Source organism: Ambystoma mexicanum, chromosome 6p, assembly GCF_040938575.1.
Source record: "Ambystoma mexicanum isolate Mex_15411 chromosome 6p, UKY_AmexF1_1, whole genome shotgun sequence".
Lineage (NCBI taxonomy): Eukaryota > Metazoa > Chordata > Amphibia > Caudata > Ambystomatidae > Ambystoma > Ambystoma mexicanum.
In genome coordinates, this window is record NC_090935.1 from 1418350862 (window position 1) to 1418369819 (window position 18958).

Genomic DNA, 18958 nt, shown 5'->3' on the forward strand with positions numbered 1-18958 from the left:
TAAAAGGCAAAGAGGCACCTAATGGCAGAGCTGCTCTGCCTCCCCTTTATGCGCTGCACTGTAAGGGGATTGAAGAAGGCGGTTAGTTCAGGGACATGGCTGCAGGCGTTTTCTGTGGGCTGCAGCCATGTTGGGCAGAAAATGTTCAGAGAAAATTAAACCCATCTCGCCCTCTCCCCCCACTTCTCCGACTAGAAGATCGAAACTCCACTAGCAGAGGCAATCTAGCTCTCCAGGCCCCCTCCAAGGTTGAATGAGGCGCATATTGTCCAAGACTCCATAGCACAGGAATTTAAAGAATACAGCTACTCCACCCGTAAGCCATTGAAGACCCTCTGGTGCATTATCTCCCTATTACTTACCAAATCTCCAGTGGTGCTGGCAATTGATTAGCCCCCCATCCCCAGCACCGGGAGGGCAATCCTACCGACCCAGTAAATCTAGAAGGAAGACTTTAAAGTCACCCCAGGGTGAACCTAGAGTTTCCTGTAACAGCCCAGATTCTTTTTAGGCAGTTCAAGAATCTTTCTCCACCATCTTTCCCTTTACATGAAGATATTGAAAATGTGCTGCTCTGCTGCTCGAAGAATGGCGGTGCACCGAGAAGCCTATGTTTCCTTTTTATGTATTCAAGCTCTACCCCGTAACATATTTTGACATCAAATACCCAGGAAACGTCAAACTGGACATACAATTGTGAGACTTGATTGGCCACAACAATTTCTTCCCTAACAAAGCCACTCCGGCTGATGTGGTGGATAAGAAGATAGGCAGGGCACTCAAGTGCAGCTACTCAGCTATCCTCAAGCCTCAATGCAACAGCCTGTATCGTATTGGGATGGGCGGAGAAGAATCTAATGGATCTGCGGGTAGCCTATCTTCCTGAGAAGGAGAATATTGCGGCAAACTGCCTTAGCAGGACTTTTCCCGTCCTATGAACTTCTGTCTGGATCGCAGGATATTCCAACTGATTCTGGGCCATTTCCACCTTCCCTGGATTGATCTTTTTGCAACAGAAGCCAACTCCCTTTCTCCTTGCAGCGGGTCCCTCTGACCATGTTTTTTTGGTTTGGATGATCAATGCCCTTACAGCACTACAGCCCCATGGCCTAGTGCATACCTTTCCTCCTTTTGCCTTGTTGAGGGATGGTGGTTTAGAGGATTGAAAAGAACATTGCAGTGTCATATTTGTATCCCCATATTGGTCAAAGATCAGACTGCTTTTCCCTCCTCAAAGCTATAGCATCACAAGGACCCCTTTGCTTACCTTCAGCTCCATCTACAATCGGCAGCCTGACCCTGTCCCAGGTGTCAATAAGACAGCTTTGCCTGGCGGTCTAGAGGTTGAATTGAGGGCTCTAATGGACTTTGGAGTTCTCATAGAGGTATAGTCCACGCTTTGGGGATAAAGGCTGCATTCCACCTTTAAACATCATTGGGCCTCCTTCCATGACTGGTGCAATGCCAGGGACCACCAACTGATTTCCACAGACTGATGGATGATTTTGCAATTTCTCAGCAATGGTTTCACATCAGGCCTGGCCTTGTTTATGCTGAGGGCCCAATGGGCATCGATTTTGAATGATTTAAAAGTAAAGTTAATATTTTTTTACTGGAGCTTTGATCTGAGATGCACTTGGAGGAATGCTTTCAGAAACTATCAATATATTACTTTTTTACCCAATAGCTGCTCAAATCTCCAAACATTTTAAAAATGTGCAAACATCATCTGCCACACCTATAAGATTTCTACTGTGAGATGGGCTCTGATCTAATGCAAGGATCTGTAATTTACGGCTCTCCAGATATTTTGGATTACGACCCCTATGTTCCCTCACCATTGACTATGCTGCCTGGGCCTGATGTGAGTCGTAGTCAAAAAACTCTGAAGAGCCGAAGATTGCAGATCTCTAATCTAGGCGATCCATGTCACATAAGTGCAAAACTGAATCTACTCTCAGCCACTGATATGAAACAAATAGGTAGGGGGACTAGGTGTAACTGAGTCAACAGGGTTAGGTTCTAAAGTGGATACAACATCTCTCTTAGGATTCTGGCCCTACGTTCTTCCCTTTCTCTTTCCCCCTCAAAGGAAATGGCCCTCTTGGCAGGAATCAGTCACAGTCCCTGAGCTTTCTTGCCTCTTTAAAAGGTCTTTCTTGTCTTGTCTTCTTCTCCTAGACTTCTAGAATACCTTTCACTGCCCCCCCTGGTGCCTTGGGTATTCTAGACGGGGGTCTGGTGTCGGACTCTTTGACAGTGGTTGAACCATGGCTTGTCAGCCCTGACTCCCACTTCTCCCTGCACCTTGGCCAGTGGTTGGGGTGTTCTGCTGTTGGATATTGTTTACCCTTTGAATGTTTGTATGACGTTTCCACCACTATTTTATTCAGGATGAAGGGCCTATGGTACCCCTTTTCTCTTTCTATGCCTTCTTTCTCCTTCGCTGCTTGCTTCTGTTTGTTCTCCCTTTGGTTCTCTCCTCCTTTTAGCTTATTTCTCTTCCCTTTACCATCTTGGCTCACTTTTGCTCCTTTAATACTCTTTCCCTATGCCCTCCTTCGTGCTTCTCTTCATCTTCCTCCCCTCATTTTTTCTTTTCTTTTTCACCGGATGGTTCTCCTCTTCACCATCTTTGCTTTATTCCTCTTGTTTCGCTCATGCAACACTTATTGTTTCCTCTACGACCTCTGACTGTCTCTTCTCCCTTCTTACACTCTTCTCAGTCTTCTCTCCCCTTTTATCCTGTTCATATTATGTCTCCCACCTCTGCTGTTGAATCTTTCCCCTTCTCTGCTCTCCTTTCTTCCCTCTCAGCTTTGTTCTCTCTCCTCTGGCTCTGCTTCACTCCCTGTCTTCCTTTCCTCCTTGCAGCACTGACACACTTTATTCCACACCCCAAACTCCTGACACACCTTCTGCTTGACCTGCTTTCTGTTTATCCCTTTTTAGAATTAGGCCTGGAACATCTAATTGATCAAGTGTGCTTATATATGATTGTGGCACACGTGTGCTTGGTGACTGGCCATTAGTCCTCCAAATTTGTCAGGTGTTAACAATCAGGTAGCGGTCAGACGTGCTGCTCCGCTAGTCTACGTGATAATATATCGGGTTTTGGGTTCACTTCTGGGCTGGCTGATATTAAGGTGGGTTGTGTTGTGAAGGTCCGCATTTCAGGCCATTTGTAGTCTGAGGAATTCTCAAGTATTTGACTTATCTGGAATTGCGCTTATGAGGTGTGGCCATACTGTGGGGCAAGCAGTGCTTACAAGAGAGTCTGTCCTGTAATTAACCATACCTCTTCCTCTGTGCTCCAAAGGCCATTAGACATGAATATGCGAGGACGATGTACCACTTATCCTCTCTCTCATCAATGTCATTTTATGTCACCTTGACTAAGAGCATTTATGAGAGAGGTGTGCTGTAAGCTCCCTGAAATCCCCAGCGCATAGAAAAATAATATTAATGGTTTGATTAAACAACCTATCATTTACAGCTAGAATGTCCTGGCTGGGCGGCCGTAAAGAATGCTCTTGTGGGACGGGATACAAGGAGAATATATTCCATTTTTTATTAATATGCCCCCTCCTGATTACCCTTAGAAGACAATGTTTTAAAAATTATTTTGATAAGTTTAGTATCCGAGATACTTTGAATGCAATGTCCCTGAGAGGGCGCTAGAGAGCCACCCAAGATGGCCGCTTCCTGAGAGAGCTCCACGGGGCTCTAATGAATCCTGTAACATCGATGCTCCTGTGATGGTTGGAATGACCCATCCTACAGCTGTGCACATTCACGGAGCTTCACTGATTATTTTGAGATAAATCTCGACCCAGACGCCTGCCCACAGCCCGAGATAATCGCTCTCGGATCTGAGGCCTGCTGGATGACGGATTGAGTGGTCGCGGCCCCTGTGTGTGTGCGGAGCGGCAGAGGTGGGCACTTGGCGGGAGTCTCGGCGGCGGGACCAGGAGCAGCGCCGAGCAAGCAGGGTGGACGTGTGCGTACTTGCACCTGTGAGACGAGGTGGTCTCCGTCCCCCACGGCACGGCGGCCCGTCGCGAGGGCAGAGGAGCGACGAGTCGGGGGGCCGGAGTCCCGAGACTGCCCAGGTAGGAGCAGACTGCAGCACAGGCGGGCTCGGCGCGGCCGCTGGGTGAGCCCGCCCTGTCCCGCCGCCGGACGTGGCATAATCCGCGTGGCCCCCGCCAACGGCTGGACGCGCTGTGGCGCAGACCTGGTGTGCAGCGCGGGGGGAGCAATCCACGCTCAAGGCCGCTTCCTAGAAACCTGAGGCACGACACGCGTCCCGGTGAGGCCTCCCACGGCGCCCATCCGTTCAGCTACAGGCGCGGAGAGGCCTGGTTCAGTTAACCGGATATCTGAAAGCTAGTAAATCCCGGCGGCACTGATCCTGGGAACAAGAAGCTGCAGCCGACCCGAGGTGGCTGGGCCTGATGCTCTGATACACGCCGCATGACCCATGGGCACGCATCCCCCGCTGACTTCACCGTGTGCCGCCGCCCATCGGCGCCGCTGGTATAGAAGGCCTGTGGCAAATACTGGCATACAAACTCCTCCAAAACAGCCGCAGTTACAGTAGTGCGGCTGTGTAAGCAGCAGTGTGCTGTGCAGGCCCCACGCTCGGTGCACAGACTCTCCGCATCAAGCACCGAAGGCATCATGCTAACATCCGGAAAAGTACGCGGTGCGGCTGCCGTCTGGGTCCACCAGGCACCGCCATAAACCAAGACAGTCGCAACTTAGCTGGGCTCCACGGACACTCTCCCCAAGCTATCATGGGGAAAGTAGATAAGAACCAGAAGAAACTGACTTTTGAAGCCAGCTCACAGGCCAAGCCCACGACCAGCAGCAGACCCAACTCCCCGCCACCCGACACGATGTCAACTGAGGACCAGGCCCGGCATCTGGATATAAGGGAGATTCTGATGGACCTGAAAGTTGGTATCAGTGGCCTGGGATGCAAATTGGACACCCTATCGACGAAGGTAGACCAGCTTCAGCACAGGCTAGATAAACAAGCCGATCGACTCGACAATGTCGAACAACGCGTGTCCGTCCTGGACGATGGATCAGCGGCACTGACATCCCGTGTCTCTGCGCTCGAAACCCAGATGAAGGTGGTGTGCGCCAAGAATGAGGATTTGGAGGGCCGCTCCCGCAGGAACAACATCAGGATCATAGAGGTGAGGGAGCGGCAAATCCCAGGTAAAATGGAAGACTTTGTGGAACAGATCTGCATAGCTCTCTTCGGTAGAGAAACGCTGTCTCAGCTATTTGTGGTAGAAAGAGCGCACAGAATCCCGAACACTAGACTGGCACCCGGCGCGCACCCTAGACCAATCATTGCAAGACTTTTAAACTACAAGGATCGCGACGCCATGCTCAGGGCAGCCAGAGATAAGGGGAAACTTCAATACGATGGCGACTCCATTCAAGTCTTCCCAGATTTGTCGCAGGCGGTGCAAACGCAGAGGAGATACTTTACAGCAGTCAAGCGACACCTACAGGACAATCAGATCCTTTATTCCATGCTATATCCAGCGAAACTGCGTATCCAACATGAGGGGAAGGCCCAATTCTTCAATACCCCCGAAGAAGCCAATGACTACCTGGACCGGACTGGCTGCAGACATGGCGAGAACAATCCGAGACCCCGTCGGGAAGAGCGAGCGAGAAGAGACCCTCCGTAATCTACAATCCCAGTAATGGGCGGTTGTGACCAGCACGCCTCCTTCTTCCATGCTCAATGTACATCACAGGAACGAAACTATGTCGCTATAGGAAGCCCGGTACCCTCTTGGCAGGCTATTAGTGCCCCTAGCGCGGCTATGCTTGCAACTCTGTTCTATATGGGGGGATTACTGTGGGCCAGTTGGGGGTTGCCCACACAAGGGAGGGACTCGGGCCAGATGCAGCCGCTTTACTCACCCCGCTCTCATTCCGCAAAGTTGATGATATATAACTTTGATAACTCGGAAGCCAAGCCCACTAGTCACTCCAATACTTCAAGGCACCATTATCACTTTCACGTCCTGACAGGCGAGAATCCACCCTGCCTTCGGAATGCCAGCCATAACATTTAGAATAGCCACCTGGAACATCCGTGGCGGCAATCAGCTGGCAAAGAACAGGAAAATCCTTCAATGTCTCCGTAGGCATAAGGTTAACATCGCCATTCTCCAGGAAACCCATCTCCTGCCGGCATCGGAATCACAGTGGGCCAAGTCCTGGGGTTGTCACAGGTACTTTTCATCGTACTCGTCCTTTGCCAGAGGGGTCGCCATTCTGATTGATAGGAGAACAAACTTCAGTCTCATTGAATCGGTGAAGGACACTGAAGGTAGCGGCCTGCTGGTGAGGGGAATAATTGCAGGGAAAGAAGTTGTGATTGTAAATTCCTACGCTCCCAACACTGATGGACCTGACAATTTCAACTGGGTGATGTCTCAACTAGGGAGGTCCAACGCAGAAACAATCATATGGGGTGCTGACCTTAACACACCGATGGACCCTACTCTAGACAAATCCCATAACACCACTGGGAATCGGTCCAAAGCCAGTAGTCAAGTTCGCAAGATATGTCAAGCGTTTGGCCTGTCTGACACATGGCGGCATCACAACCGAGATGCGAAAGACTTCACATTCTACTCGCCCGTTCACAACACCAGCTCCAGGATAGATTACATCATGGCCTCCACCCATTGTCCGTTTGCCTGGGGAACGAGCCAAATCCTACCACGCACGCTATCCGACCACTCAATGGTCACACTTGACGCCTTCATGGTGGGCGCAACAGTCCCCGCATTGAACTGGAGATTCAAGCTGGGTGCGCTTTCGGACACTGTTTTCGCTGAAGAACTGCGTGAGGAAATAACATCCTTCTTTGAGAGAAATCAAGGCTCAGTCAAGGCGACCAGCATCATCTGGGAAACGCTAAAGTGCTTTGTGCGCGGAATACGTTTGGGTAAGGAAAACGGTGTACTGAAGCTGATCCGCAGTGAACTCTCCGACAGCGAAACCCATCTGAAGGATCTAGAAATGAAGACTACCTCAGCTCCAAGCCCAAATCCAGGCAGAACTGAAGGAGGAGCTTCAGAGGTTCAGGGAAACAGCCGAAAGAGAGCTAAAATTCCTAGGGCGGAAACACCAGATCCGACAATATGGAGAGGGTCACAAGCCAGGAGCCCTGCTCGCCCGATTACTATCGGTGGACAAAGTCCCGACCTGGGTGGAATGTGTTAAAGACGCACGAGGGCAGCGTGTCTATGCAGAAGTGGACATCACCAAGGCATTTCGGGACTTCTACCAGGACCTGTACAGCTCTAGAGGCAATTCGGACTCTGAATCTCTGCAAGAATACCTAGACGACACTGAGCTGTACTGGCTGGAAGCAGACCTACGAGAACCTCTTAATGCTCCGATAACGACAGAAGAAATACTGGAAGCAATAAAATCCCTCCCGAGCTCCAAGGCACCAGGTCCAGATGGACTTACCGGAGGGTTTTACAAGGCCTACACAACTTCCCTTGCCCCTCTCTTGCTACGCGTATATGAAGAATCCATTGAAAGCGGATGCCTTCCCCCAACACTACGGGAAGCCAATATAATTATTTTACACAAAGCCGGCAGACCCACTGACGAATGTGCATCCTATAGACCAATTTCTTTGATCAACCTGGACAATAAAATCCTGGCCAAAATTCTTGCATCCAGGCTCCTCCCCCTTATGCCAGCACTAGTGATTGGAGACCAAGCCGGATTTATCCCAGGGCGCAGCACCACCTATGGCATCAGGCGTCTGTTTGGCGTCATGGAGGCCCTGGACCCATCGCAACAGGCAATAGCGGTGCTTCTTGACGCTGAGAAGGCATTTGACTCTGTGGAATGACTATTCATGCTAGCAACGCTTAGACAAATGGGTTTTGGCAACTTCTTTATTAAATTGGTGTCATTATTGTATAACAGCCCCCGATCCTATATTACACTAGGGAACACTAGATGCACATGCATTTCACTTGAACGCGGAACGAGGCAGGGGTGCCCACTTTCAGCTTTGATCTTTGCTCTCATTATGGAACCCCTGGCTTCCAGACTACGCGAATTCCAAATACACAGAGGCCTCAAATTAGGCCCCCACAAATTGATTGTCTCCCTCTATGCTGACAATGTTATATTATTTGTCAGCAATCCCCAGGAGAACCTTAACCCAGTTATGCGGGAGGTATTAAGATTTGGGCAAATGTCGGGATTGAAAATCAATCACTCTAAATCTGTGATATTCCCCCTGACCGCTCACACGGTGCAATTTGCTGATGACCATGGCTTTAAATGGGAGAACTCAGGGGTACGCTACTTAGGTATATTTATGTCACGTAACCATCACGAGATATATAAAGACAACTATGTCTCCACGCTCACCTCCATTCAGGAACGGGTGCACAGGTGGAAAACGCTCCCACTAACGCTGTGGGGCAGGACCTCTCTTACGAAGATGGTTATACTCCCCAAGCTTCTGTACTTGTTTACCAACATCCCGTTACTCCTCCCCAAATCCTTCCTCCTGAAAGTCAAGGCTGCAGTCCTGGAACTGCTATGGGCCGGTAAACCGGCGCGCGTGGCTTACGACACCCTAGTTCTGCCGACATCAAAAGGAGGCCTTGCGCTCCCAGACATTGAGAAGTACTATTGGGCATCTGAGGCACAGTTTCTAAGCCACTGGTACACAATCCACTTCGTGCGTCCACATGTGCAGGTGGAATGTGCTCTGGCCTCTCCCGACTTGCTCAGTGCCGTTATCATTAGTCAAATCCCAGTTCCGTACAACACTCTAAATACAGTCCTCTCTACGTACGTAGTCTGGAAGAAAATGGCTGCCAAGTATGGGGTGACCGTGAGATACTCCCCTTTGCTACCGATCAGGTTCATCCCGGGTGTTCCGTTCACGAATGAAAAAGTATTTTTAATATGGGCCGACAAGCTTAATATGCACTCCTTCGGTGATGTCTTCCCGGGAGGCACCTTCCTAACGCCTCAGATGGCCAAAGAAAGGGGCGGAAGCACCTCACTAGATATCTTTCTTTATTTCAGACTGCGCTATACCCTGCCAAAAATACTGCCCTCTTTTCCTGAACAACCCCCTACATGGGATCTGCTGCACAAAATCATCCAGGCCAAGGGAGAGGGGAGGCTGGTCTCTGCACTTTACAGGTCCCTGGTGGCAGACACCGGGTCACCCAATGCCAGAACTCAACAAAGATGGGAATCGGACCTCCAGATGTCGATAGATGCAAGGGACTGGTCCTACATTCTATATCAAACCCAAAAAGTCGCGGTGAATACACAATATAAACTAATACACTTTAATTACGTGCACCAAACGTATTACACCCCTGCCAAGAAACACCGACATCACCCTGAAGTATCGGCACAATGTGAACGTTATACAGCGGCGCATGCCGACTTTTTCCACCTGGCATGGGGCTGCCCCGAAATCCAGCAGTTCTGGGCCTCAGTCCTGCAGATCGTCGCCGATATTATTGGGGAACAAGTAGCTCCGCTACCGTTGGCGGCCCTCCTTTGCCTCACAAAATACTTACATCCCGCATCCCGCAGACTGGCAGCTCTCCTCCTGGTGCTGGCCCGTAGGCGGATCGCTATGGCCTGGAGCCGGGGCCCCTTACCCAAAATTGAAGATTGGAAAAAAGACATTACCTATTGTCAGGATGTAGAGAGCGAATTTATAAGAACTCTACCACTGCATGCTCGACCCCCCGACATCTGGGTGCCGTATATTACATATCTGCTAAACAGTGCAGCTCCTTCCGCTACTGAGAGCTCCTGACTCCGAAATAGACCTGTGAGATTGAAAGACACTATATATTTGTGCCTTAATGGTGATTGACGATTAACCAGGAAAGTCCTGATGCTTGTTGTTGTGGACATGAGTGGGGTGGGGCGGCTCCGCGGTCGAACCCGTGAGCGGGAAATGTTATGTTTTCTTTTCGTTTTATTCTATTCCTTTCCTTTCCCTGCCCTTTCTTCAATTCGTCCCTCTTCTCCTCTCTGTTTCACCTTGTTACGTTAACGCACCCTGATGGTGCTTGTGTTTTTTGTTGTTCTGAAAATTTCAAAAATAAAGTTTAAAAAAAAAAAATAATGAATGCAATGTCCCTATTTATGAATTGGAATGATTTGAATTTTATATCTGGTGTTTGTATGTTTGTAAAAGAAGGACTCAAAATGTATGGCAGACCATTTTTAAAATAAGGCTTACGGTTTTAAATTATTATTTACATGTCATGTGTTGTTGTTTAATGATTATTAATGGCTAATGCTGAATAAACTGTATTACTACTACTCCACCAGGTGTTCTCCTCCTAGTCTGCAAAGGAGTTCAAGGGGCATTATGGCTGTGCTAACACATAAGGCCAGGGTTGCACTTGGGAGCATCACAGAAGGGGTATTGATCCCTGCAGCCCAAGGTCACTAAAGGCCTATCCTCTAGACTTAAGTATGGGACTGTCGCACCTGCCAGAGTGACCGACCTTTCTGCTGAACACTGGTTACATTTCACTGATGTAACAATCTATTACATTTATGGCAATTCATTTATTTCGATCTGAGCTGCAGAACAGTTGTAAGTGAAGACAATGTAATCTACAAAATGTCTGCCAGAAACAAAGCCAAATATGTCTCGGTGGAATTTATTACCTATTAGGGAAGCATTGAATCGGTTTGGGCGGTTACACCTTGAGTCAAGTGTGTAGATTTTGTCAAGATGTGAATGAAATAGAAACACTGAGGCATTTAATGACGTGTTTTGCACGGACAGTTAAAAGTTTCACCTATTTGAATCGATATGTCAATGTATGTGCCCTGTGTTATTATGAGTCGGTCTGGCAGATCTGCCTTTCTGGTAGAACCACTGCTATTGTGATTGCAGTGACTAATTATCTAGATTCTTTAGTTAGTTAACTGTACAAGCATAATGCATTTTCGTCACTTTATCTTTGATGACTTGGTGGACATGATCAAATTGTTTCTCGTTTTAAGAATTGTATTTGATGTATTGTGGTTTCAGAATATATTCTCATTTTTATCTTAGTTGTTAGGAAATTGTTAATTGTTCGTTTTTAATATTTTCTTTTTTGTTATTCTTTTTTTTTCCCTCTTGCATTTTATTAAGATGTATTGACGATTTGTTAAAATTATTGATTAACCATATAACAATTTTATAAAAGTATTTCGAGGGGATTGGGTCCTCCGACGTATTCCATATCTATGACAGGTAATCACCACAGCTGTGCTGCTTCGGAAACTTTTTTCTGCGTCCTGCGTCGATGACGTCGATGCGCCGTCGTCGAGGACCTCCTCCGACGTCCGACGTCATCCGATGTGATAAGTAGGACGCACGACGCCCGTAGCCTCAGTTCCGTTTTTTCCGCGAACGTGTTTCTTCGTGAATCTCGGTTAACGCCTTGACTCTTTGGAGTTCTGTTCTTCTCGGTTCTTCGAACCTGTTAGTTTTTGTGAGAAAATCCTTTGTGTGAAGATGTCTTCTACTTTGTCTTCGACCCCTCGTCCGGGCTTCAAGAAGTGCGGGGAGTGTGGGTCCAAGATGTCGGTGACGGACTCGCACGACGCCTGCCTCTGGTGCCTCGGGGAGGCCCATGACACGGATGACTGTATCGACTGCCAGTCGCTCACGTCCAAAGCCTTACGTGAACGTAAGAAGAAGTTGTCGGTAGGTCGGGTGTCCAAGCCCCGGAAGTCGAAGTCTGCGGGGCTTTCGACGGATGATTCGAGAGGTGACTCTCCGCGTCATCGTCGGAAGTCTCGTGGGTCTCCTTCTAGGAGTCGGTCGCGCCACTCCTCGGCCTCTTCGAGGCATTCTCGGAAGCACCGACAGCGGTCGTCTTCTAGGTCCTCTTCTGAGGACTCTGCCCGGCACGGAGGAATGGGCTTCCTTCGGGAAGAAAATGCTGGCGATTCTCGAGTCGCAGGGTACTAAGCCGTCCGCGCCCCAGAGTGGGGTCGGCCGTGAGAGGTCGAGAGACACCGCTCGCAAGAGTGGTCGGCACGAGTCACGGGAGAGGTCCCGTTTGGACAAGGGGACTCGTTCTCGACGCGTTCGAGACCGTGTGCACCTGTGATGTCTTCGAGGAAGACATCGACGTCTGAGGGACGTCGACAGGCTTTCTCGAGGCTCCGGGGAAGTCGTCAAGTCCGCCGACGCTCGGGTCGTCGAAGGACACGCTCGGAGCTCGGGCTTCGAGGACTGTGTCGACGCCGTCGATGCTGGCGGCGCTGCATCTGACGTCGACGCCGATTTACTCGACGTCGACGCCGATCCTCTCGGCGCCGAACAGGCATTGGCGCCGAGAGGATCAGCGTCGACGTCGAGAGATTCACTCGACGCCCTCAACGCCTTTCAAGGCCGGGGTGTCGGAGGTACCCCGTGGCACGGGGGAACCCCCTAGGAAGGCTCTGGCTAAGAGCAAGCACTCTCGGGTGCCTTCTTTTCGCAACCTGGAATATATTTCGGAGGTGGATGAGGATTCTGATGGCCTGGTTCCTAGTCAGGTTCCAGATGAAATGGTCTCGGGCCATAGTCAGTTTGATGATTTGAGGCAGTCACTGCATGATGCCAGTGGACTGGACACCTCTCCGGAGGTGGAGTTTTGTAGGCCTGAGCCTGGCTCTCATGCCGATTCCTCGTACCTGCGCCTTATGGCTAGGGTTTCCGAGTACTTGGGATGGTCTGCTCCCCCAGGGGAGTTTGTGCAGGATGATCTCACGGACATCCTTGATGTTGGTCCCCCAACTGACCCGGTACTGCCGTTTCATATGGCTCTACAGAGAAGGGTGGCGGCGGCTTGGACTGCTCCGGAGAGTCTCCCGGCGGTGGGCAGGTCCTTGTCGCGAAAATACCGTCCAGCCAGTAGCGACCCCTGCTACTTGACCAGGCACCCCACTCTGGAGAGTTTGGTGGTGCAGGCGGCCACGGCCCCGGCAAAGCAGGCGTCGTACCCTACCATCCCTCCTGATAGGGACGACAAACGTTTTGATGGCTGGGCGAAGAAAGTGTTTTCTTCTGGTGGTATGGCGCTTCAGGCGGCCAACTCCATTTGTGCCTTGTCTCGTTTCACACACTCTGTGGAACTGTGTTGCGTTAGCGGCTGAACATATTCCCGAGGGGAATGAACGGGATGGTTTCCTTGCTATGGTCCAGGATGGTAAGGATGCCATGTGTGAGTCCGTTCAGTCGGGTTTGGACATGGCTGAATGCGTCAGCAGTCCATGGCGGCGAGCACCGTGATACGCAGGTTTGCGTGGTTGCGGAAGTCGGGGTTTGCTCCTGATGTGCAGTCCCGGCTCCTCAACATGCCCTTTGACGGTGAACACCTTTTTGGCAGCAAGGCTGATGAGAGCCTTGAGAGGTTGCAGACCTCCAAAGCTGCAGCAAAGTCGTTGGGCGCTGCAGTTCTCCAACCTCCGCCTTTTCGTCCTAGGGGACAGCAATGGAGGGGTGGCTCCTTTCGCTATTACTCGTCCTTCAGTAAAGCGAGAGGACCTGGCAGTCAAAGAGGCCAACGCAGGGGTACCAGAGGTGGACGACAGGGTACCCGTGGTGCCAAGGCCGCTCGGGCAGTTGCCTCTTTGCTCTCAGGTAACGCCGCAGCCGCTACCTCTCAGTCATGAGGCCATGTCCCATGGTTCACCGGTTGGGGGAAGGCTGGCGCAGCATCTTGTAGAGTGGCGTGCCATTACTTCAGATGTGTGGGTTCTGGAGATCATAACCGACGGCTACTGTCTTCCCTTTCGGCAGAGACCTCACGACAATCCACCGGGGAACCTCTCTTTGCAGAGTCCGGATCCGCTCCTTGCGCAGGAAATTCAAGCCCTGCTGGAGAAAGGCGCCATAGAACTGGTGCCTGTAGCGGAGAGGAACAAGGGATGGTATTCCCCTTATTTTTTGATTTCGAAGAAAGACGGGGGATTGAGACCCATCATGGACTTGCGCGGTTTGAACAAACTCCTCAGGAAGGACAAGTTCAAGATGATTACTCTCTCGCAAGTCCTCCAGGCCCTTCAGCTTCAGGACTGGTTGGTGTCTCTCGACCTCAAGGATGCTTACTTCCATGTGCTGATCCATCCCAAGCACAAGAAGTACCTGAGGTTCGCGGTTGGCGACTCGCACTTTCAGTTTCGGGTCCTGCCGTTCGGATTGACCTCCGCCCCGAGGGTTTTCACCAAGCTCATGGTGGTGGTGACAGCGCATCTCAGGCAAGGGGGGATTCACGTCTACCCCTACCTGGACGATTGGTTGATCAGGGGGAGCTCTCCTGAGCAAGTCCTGGATCATCTGTCCGTCACCTGCCACTCCCTTCACAGGCTGGGCTTCTCCCTCAATTTAAAGAAGTCCCATTTGACGCCAACACAGCGGCTCCAGTACATCGGAGCAGTGCTCGACACTTCCCTGGGGCAGTGTTTTCCTCCCCAGGTGAGGGCTTTTCACATTCAGCAGATGGTGCACAAGTTTCAGCATGCCCAGACTCTCCCAGCGTTCGAGTTCTTGAGGTTGCTCGGCCTCATGGCATCCTGCATTCTTCTGGTGCCAGAGGCTCGCCTGCGGATGAGATCTTTGCAGTGGGCACTCAAGATGCAATGGTCGCAGTCCTCCGGCAGGATGTCGGACCCGGTTCAGGTGCCGCCCTCGGTCGCCCGGGACCTTCTGTGGTGGGCCATCGAAGGCATCTTGATGAAGGGGGCTCCATTTTGGCTTCCCTGGCCGGAGGTGACGATCGTGACGGATGCATCCCTCATGGGATGGGGAGCTCATGCCAACGAGCTGACAGCGGTCGTTGGTCTCCGTCGGAGTCCAGACTCCATATCAATCTGTTGGAGCTGAGGGCCGTCAGGCTAGCCCTGAAGGCTTTTTTGCCGACTGTGCGAGGAAAGAATGTCCTGATCCTGACGGACAACACAGTGGCCATGCACTACCTCAACAAAAAGGGGGGGGGCAGGGTCACTTCCTCTGTGCAGGGAGGTGATGCAGCTCGAGTTCTGGGCCATCCAGCAGGAAGTTTCGATCTCGGCAGTTCATCTGGCCGGAGACGAAAACGTGACGGCGGACGCTCTGAGCAGGCAGAGCACGATCTGTCACGAGTGGGAGTTGGCTCAGGAGATTCTCCTGGAAATCTTCTCCCTTTGGGGGACCCCTCAAGTGGATCTCTTCGCCTCCAGTGTCAACCGGAAGTGCGAGAGGTTCTGCTCGCTGGAATTTCCTCCAAAAGGAGCCTTAGGAGACGCGTTCGTGGTGGAGTGGTCATTCCCGCTGCTGTACGCGTTTCCTCCAGTCCCCGTCATCCCGCAAGTGCTGCGGAGGTTACGGAAGTTCGGTTCCCGGATGATCCTCATTGCTCCGGCGTGGGCTCGGAGGACGTGGTACCCGGACCTTCTCGACTTGTCCATCTGCCCTCCGCGTCGTCTTCCCTACCGAGACGATCTGCTCTCACGGGAGGGGGGTCAGGTTCTTCATCCAGAGGTCAGATCCCTCAACCTTCACGCTTGGCTTCTGAAAGGTTGAGGTATAAGGATTGGGACCTCCCTGAAGACGTGATGGAGGTGTTGCTCTCGGCCCAACGGCCAGCAACAAAGTCTCTGTACCGTTGGCGTAAGTTCTGCGACTGGTGCAGAGTTCAGAATGTGGATCCTTTTGCATGTGACATCCCCATGGTTCTGTCCTTTTTACTTTCTTTGGCCCACAGGGGCTTGCAAGTGGGTACCATTAAAGGTTACCTGGCGGCGCAGTCCATCTTTAAGCGCTCGTCTGAAGAGTGTTCCTACTTTAAAATCCCTTTAATTTCACAGTTTCTGAAAGGACTCACTAATGTGTTCCCTCTGTCACCTTTCCTGGTGCCCGGTTGGGATTTAAACCTTGTTCTTAAGTTTCTTATGGGTGCTCCGTTTGAGCCTTTGCATTCTTGTCCTTTGAGGATGTTAACTCTGAAAACTGTGTTTTTGGTTGCGGTTACTTCCGCTCGCAGAGTGAGTGAGTTCACAAGGACAGGGTTGTCCTTAGAGTTCGTCCTTCTTTTCTTACGAAGGTGGTTTCGGAATTTCATTTGGCCCAGAAGGTTGTTCTTCCGGCATTCTATCCTCCTCCGCATCCTGGTAAGGAAGAGGAGAGGCTCCATAGGCTTGATCCCAGGAGCGCTTTAAGCTTTTATGTTTCACGCATGTCCCGGGTCAGAGTGGACGATCAACTCTTTATTGGTTACGCTGGAAAGCATTTGGGACAGGCTGTGACGAAACAGACTTTGTCTCGCTGGATTATTTTGGCCATCTCGGAGTGTTACCGCTTGGCGGGTAAGGACCCGCCGGCTGGCTTGTGGGCCCATTCTACCAGGGGTATGGCTGCATCTACTGCCCTGCAGAGGGGTGTTCCTATTCGCAACATCTGTGATGCAGCCACCTGGGCTTCTGTACATACATTTGTACATCACTATTCCCTCGATTCCATCCGAGGACAGGATCTGGCCTTTGGCAAGGCGGTCCTTTGCTCTGCTATTTGATTGGCAATTCTAAATTTTGATTCTAAATTCTTTCCCTCCTCCTTGCTCTGGTACTGCTTTGGGAGTCTGTCATAGATATGGAATACGTCGGAGGACCCAATCCCCTCGAAGAACAAGTTACTTTCTTACCTGGTAACGTTCTTTCGATGGGATGGTCCGACGACGTATTCCATATCGCTCCCTCCCTGCCTTCCCCGCTGCAGAATTTCTTTTGTGATTGCAGCTTACGTTCCGCAAGGCTTTGTGTCTGACTGGCAGTTGACTAATGTCACACGTTCTGGGGGAAAAAACTACAACTGAGGCTACGGGCGTCGTGCGTCCTACTTATCACATCGGATGATGTCGGACGTCGGAGGAGGTCCTCGACGACGGCGCATCGACGTCATCGATGCAGGACGCAGACGCCGAAAAAAGTTTCCGAAGCAGCACAGCTGTGGTGATTACCTGTCATAGATATGGAATACGTCGTCGGACCATCCCATCGAAAGAACGTTACCAGGTAAGAAAGTAACTTGTTCTTTGTGCTTGTGTAGCTGATGAAAGTGAAAAATCAATTCTGACAGATGTTCAATGTCTGTCTAATATTATATCCAGGTAAATGTCTCAGCACAAAAGCAAAGTTTAATAGTGGTTGTTTATAAATTTGTATAACCGCAGGATGTGAAAAGCCACTGTAATGTCCATTATTTTTTCTCATTATATAGAATTATTGGTCATAAAATAACTTTTTAATTTCTGAATACTTTACAAGGGAGCCAAACAGCAACATCCGTCCACTGTTTGCGAAGCTCTGCCATAGTAAATCCTACTTCAGCCACAAATTGGCATGTTGCACACCATTTTTCTTGACAAACAAATCTTGAACAGTTCTCTTTAGTGTCTGTGGGATTCTTTTCTTTGTTATATTGACATGACAAGTTGTTTGGAGCAGTTCACAAACTAGCAATTCGGATAATGATTGCCATCTTGAAATAAGGCCAAATAAAACATCGGTTTCCCACTAAATTTTAAGGAATGTGAAGTGTAGTAGGCCTGTGCAGGGGAATCATGTCCCTCCCTGAATAATTTACAGGGCATGTTTTGGACCTTTATTGCATGGCCCTCTTTTTCACACTTACATTTTCTTGCAACTTTCTTGCCAAACTCTTCTGTATCTTGAGGCAATTCAGATTAGGAATTACTGGTGAAAAAGAAATAGTTTTATGTCTTAACTATATTTTTTGTGAACCATTTTCTTGTTGGCTTGTAACATTAGCATGGGAAGCAGGAGCAGTTCAATATTGACAAACAATAGCTTTGAGACTATGCTGCCTATGTGTCCTTTGAGAAACCTAAAAATATGAATCTATCTATGTTTTTTAATGAAGTTTGGTTTTTTCCCCTTAGATTTACACTCTGGACATAGACAAGGCTGAGGATTGTTGGAAGAAATTCACATCCAACCGCACTTTGGGATTGGTTCTCTTTATGGGGATTGTGCTTGGAAATCTTTGGAAAAGGAAGGATGCGCCAGCAACTCTAAAGACAGGAGAACAGTAGCCAAAAATTAAACCTGCTTTGAAGACTTTTAGGAAAAAATGCACTGCTTTTATATCCCAAGGATTCGGAAAATGTTTTGCCGAACAGATGACTCAATTTCTTGGAATTCCTCCAATCATGTACAAAGTAGGAGGCTCATGCATTCTCCATTGTAATGGATTTTCCTTGACATAGAAGAGGGACATTAAGAAAAAGCAATCAGTGTGCACCTTGACGCAGTCCGAGCCATTCTTTAGTAAAATGTGCTATATTTTTATGCTCTATTTCGGAAATGTGGAAATGTGTCTTCGGAAATAAATGTTCTTTAAAACAAACTAGTTTTGCTGATTGTAGTAGTGCACTGGGATGTCATTGGGATATCATAATTTCCTCACTGTTTGCTGCCACGAAGCTGAGCATGATCCAACACAAGTTATCTATCTTAACACCTCTTTATTGTGGTATCCTGTAGGAGAAGGCCAAACCAATTTTCGTGGGGCCAAGATTATGCACCAAATTAACTTAATTGTGGTCAAACTGGTCATTAACTGGGATGTGATCAGTTCTGAGAATGTCAATTCAAAGGTTAGGCTTTCTCGGGGGAGTGCAAAAGTGTTCAATAGGAATGTCCTTCAGTTCCTCTTAAACACAGTTCCTGGTCTCTCCCAGCGACTTAACACAATAAAACAGATGTGAAGAGAGCATGCATGATGAGCCAAACAAAATTCGAAAAGGATTCCAAATAATATTTCTCTCGGAATTCCTTTTGTGGCTTCTAAAGATTCCTACTCGCCAATATTCGTATTTTAACAAGCCCTCAGTCTCTGGCAGATGCACAT

General features: G+C 49.6%; 1 protein-coding gene across 3 annotated transcripts in view; it reads left to right on the top strand.

Annotated features, from left to right (window-relative positions):
- COQ2 (coenzyme Q2, polyprenyltransferase) overlaps nt 1-18454 on the top strand; it is a 698097-nt gene extending 679643 nt beyond the window's left edge. For all 3 annotated transcript variants that reach the window (XM_069626118.1, XM_069626119.1, XM_069626117.1), the window contains exon 8: nt 17988-18454. In XM_069626118.1, coding sequence (XP_069482219.1) covers nt 17988-18140 — 153 coding nt within the window. In that variant the 3' untranslated portion in view covers nt 18141-18454. The remainder of the gene's footprint in view (nt 1-17987) is intronic.
- Nucleotides 18455-18958: the final 504 nt, after the last annotated feature.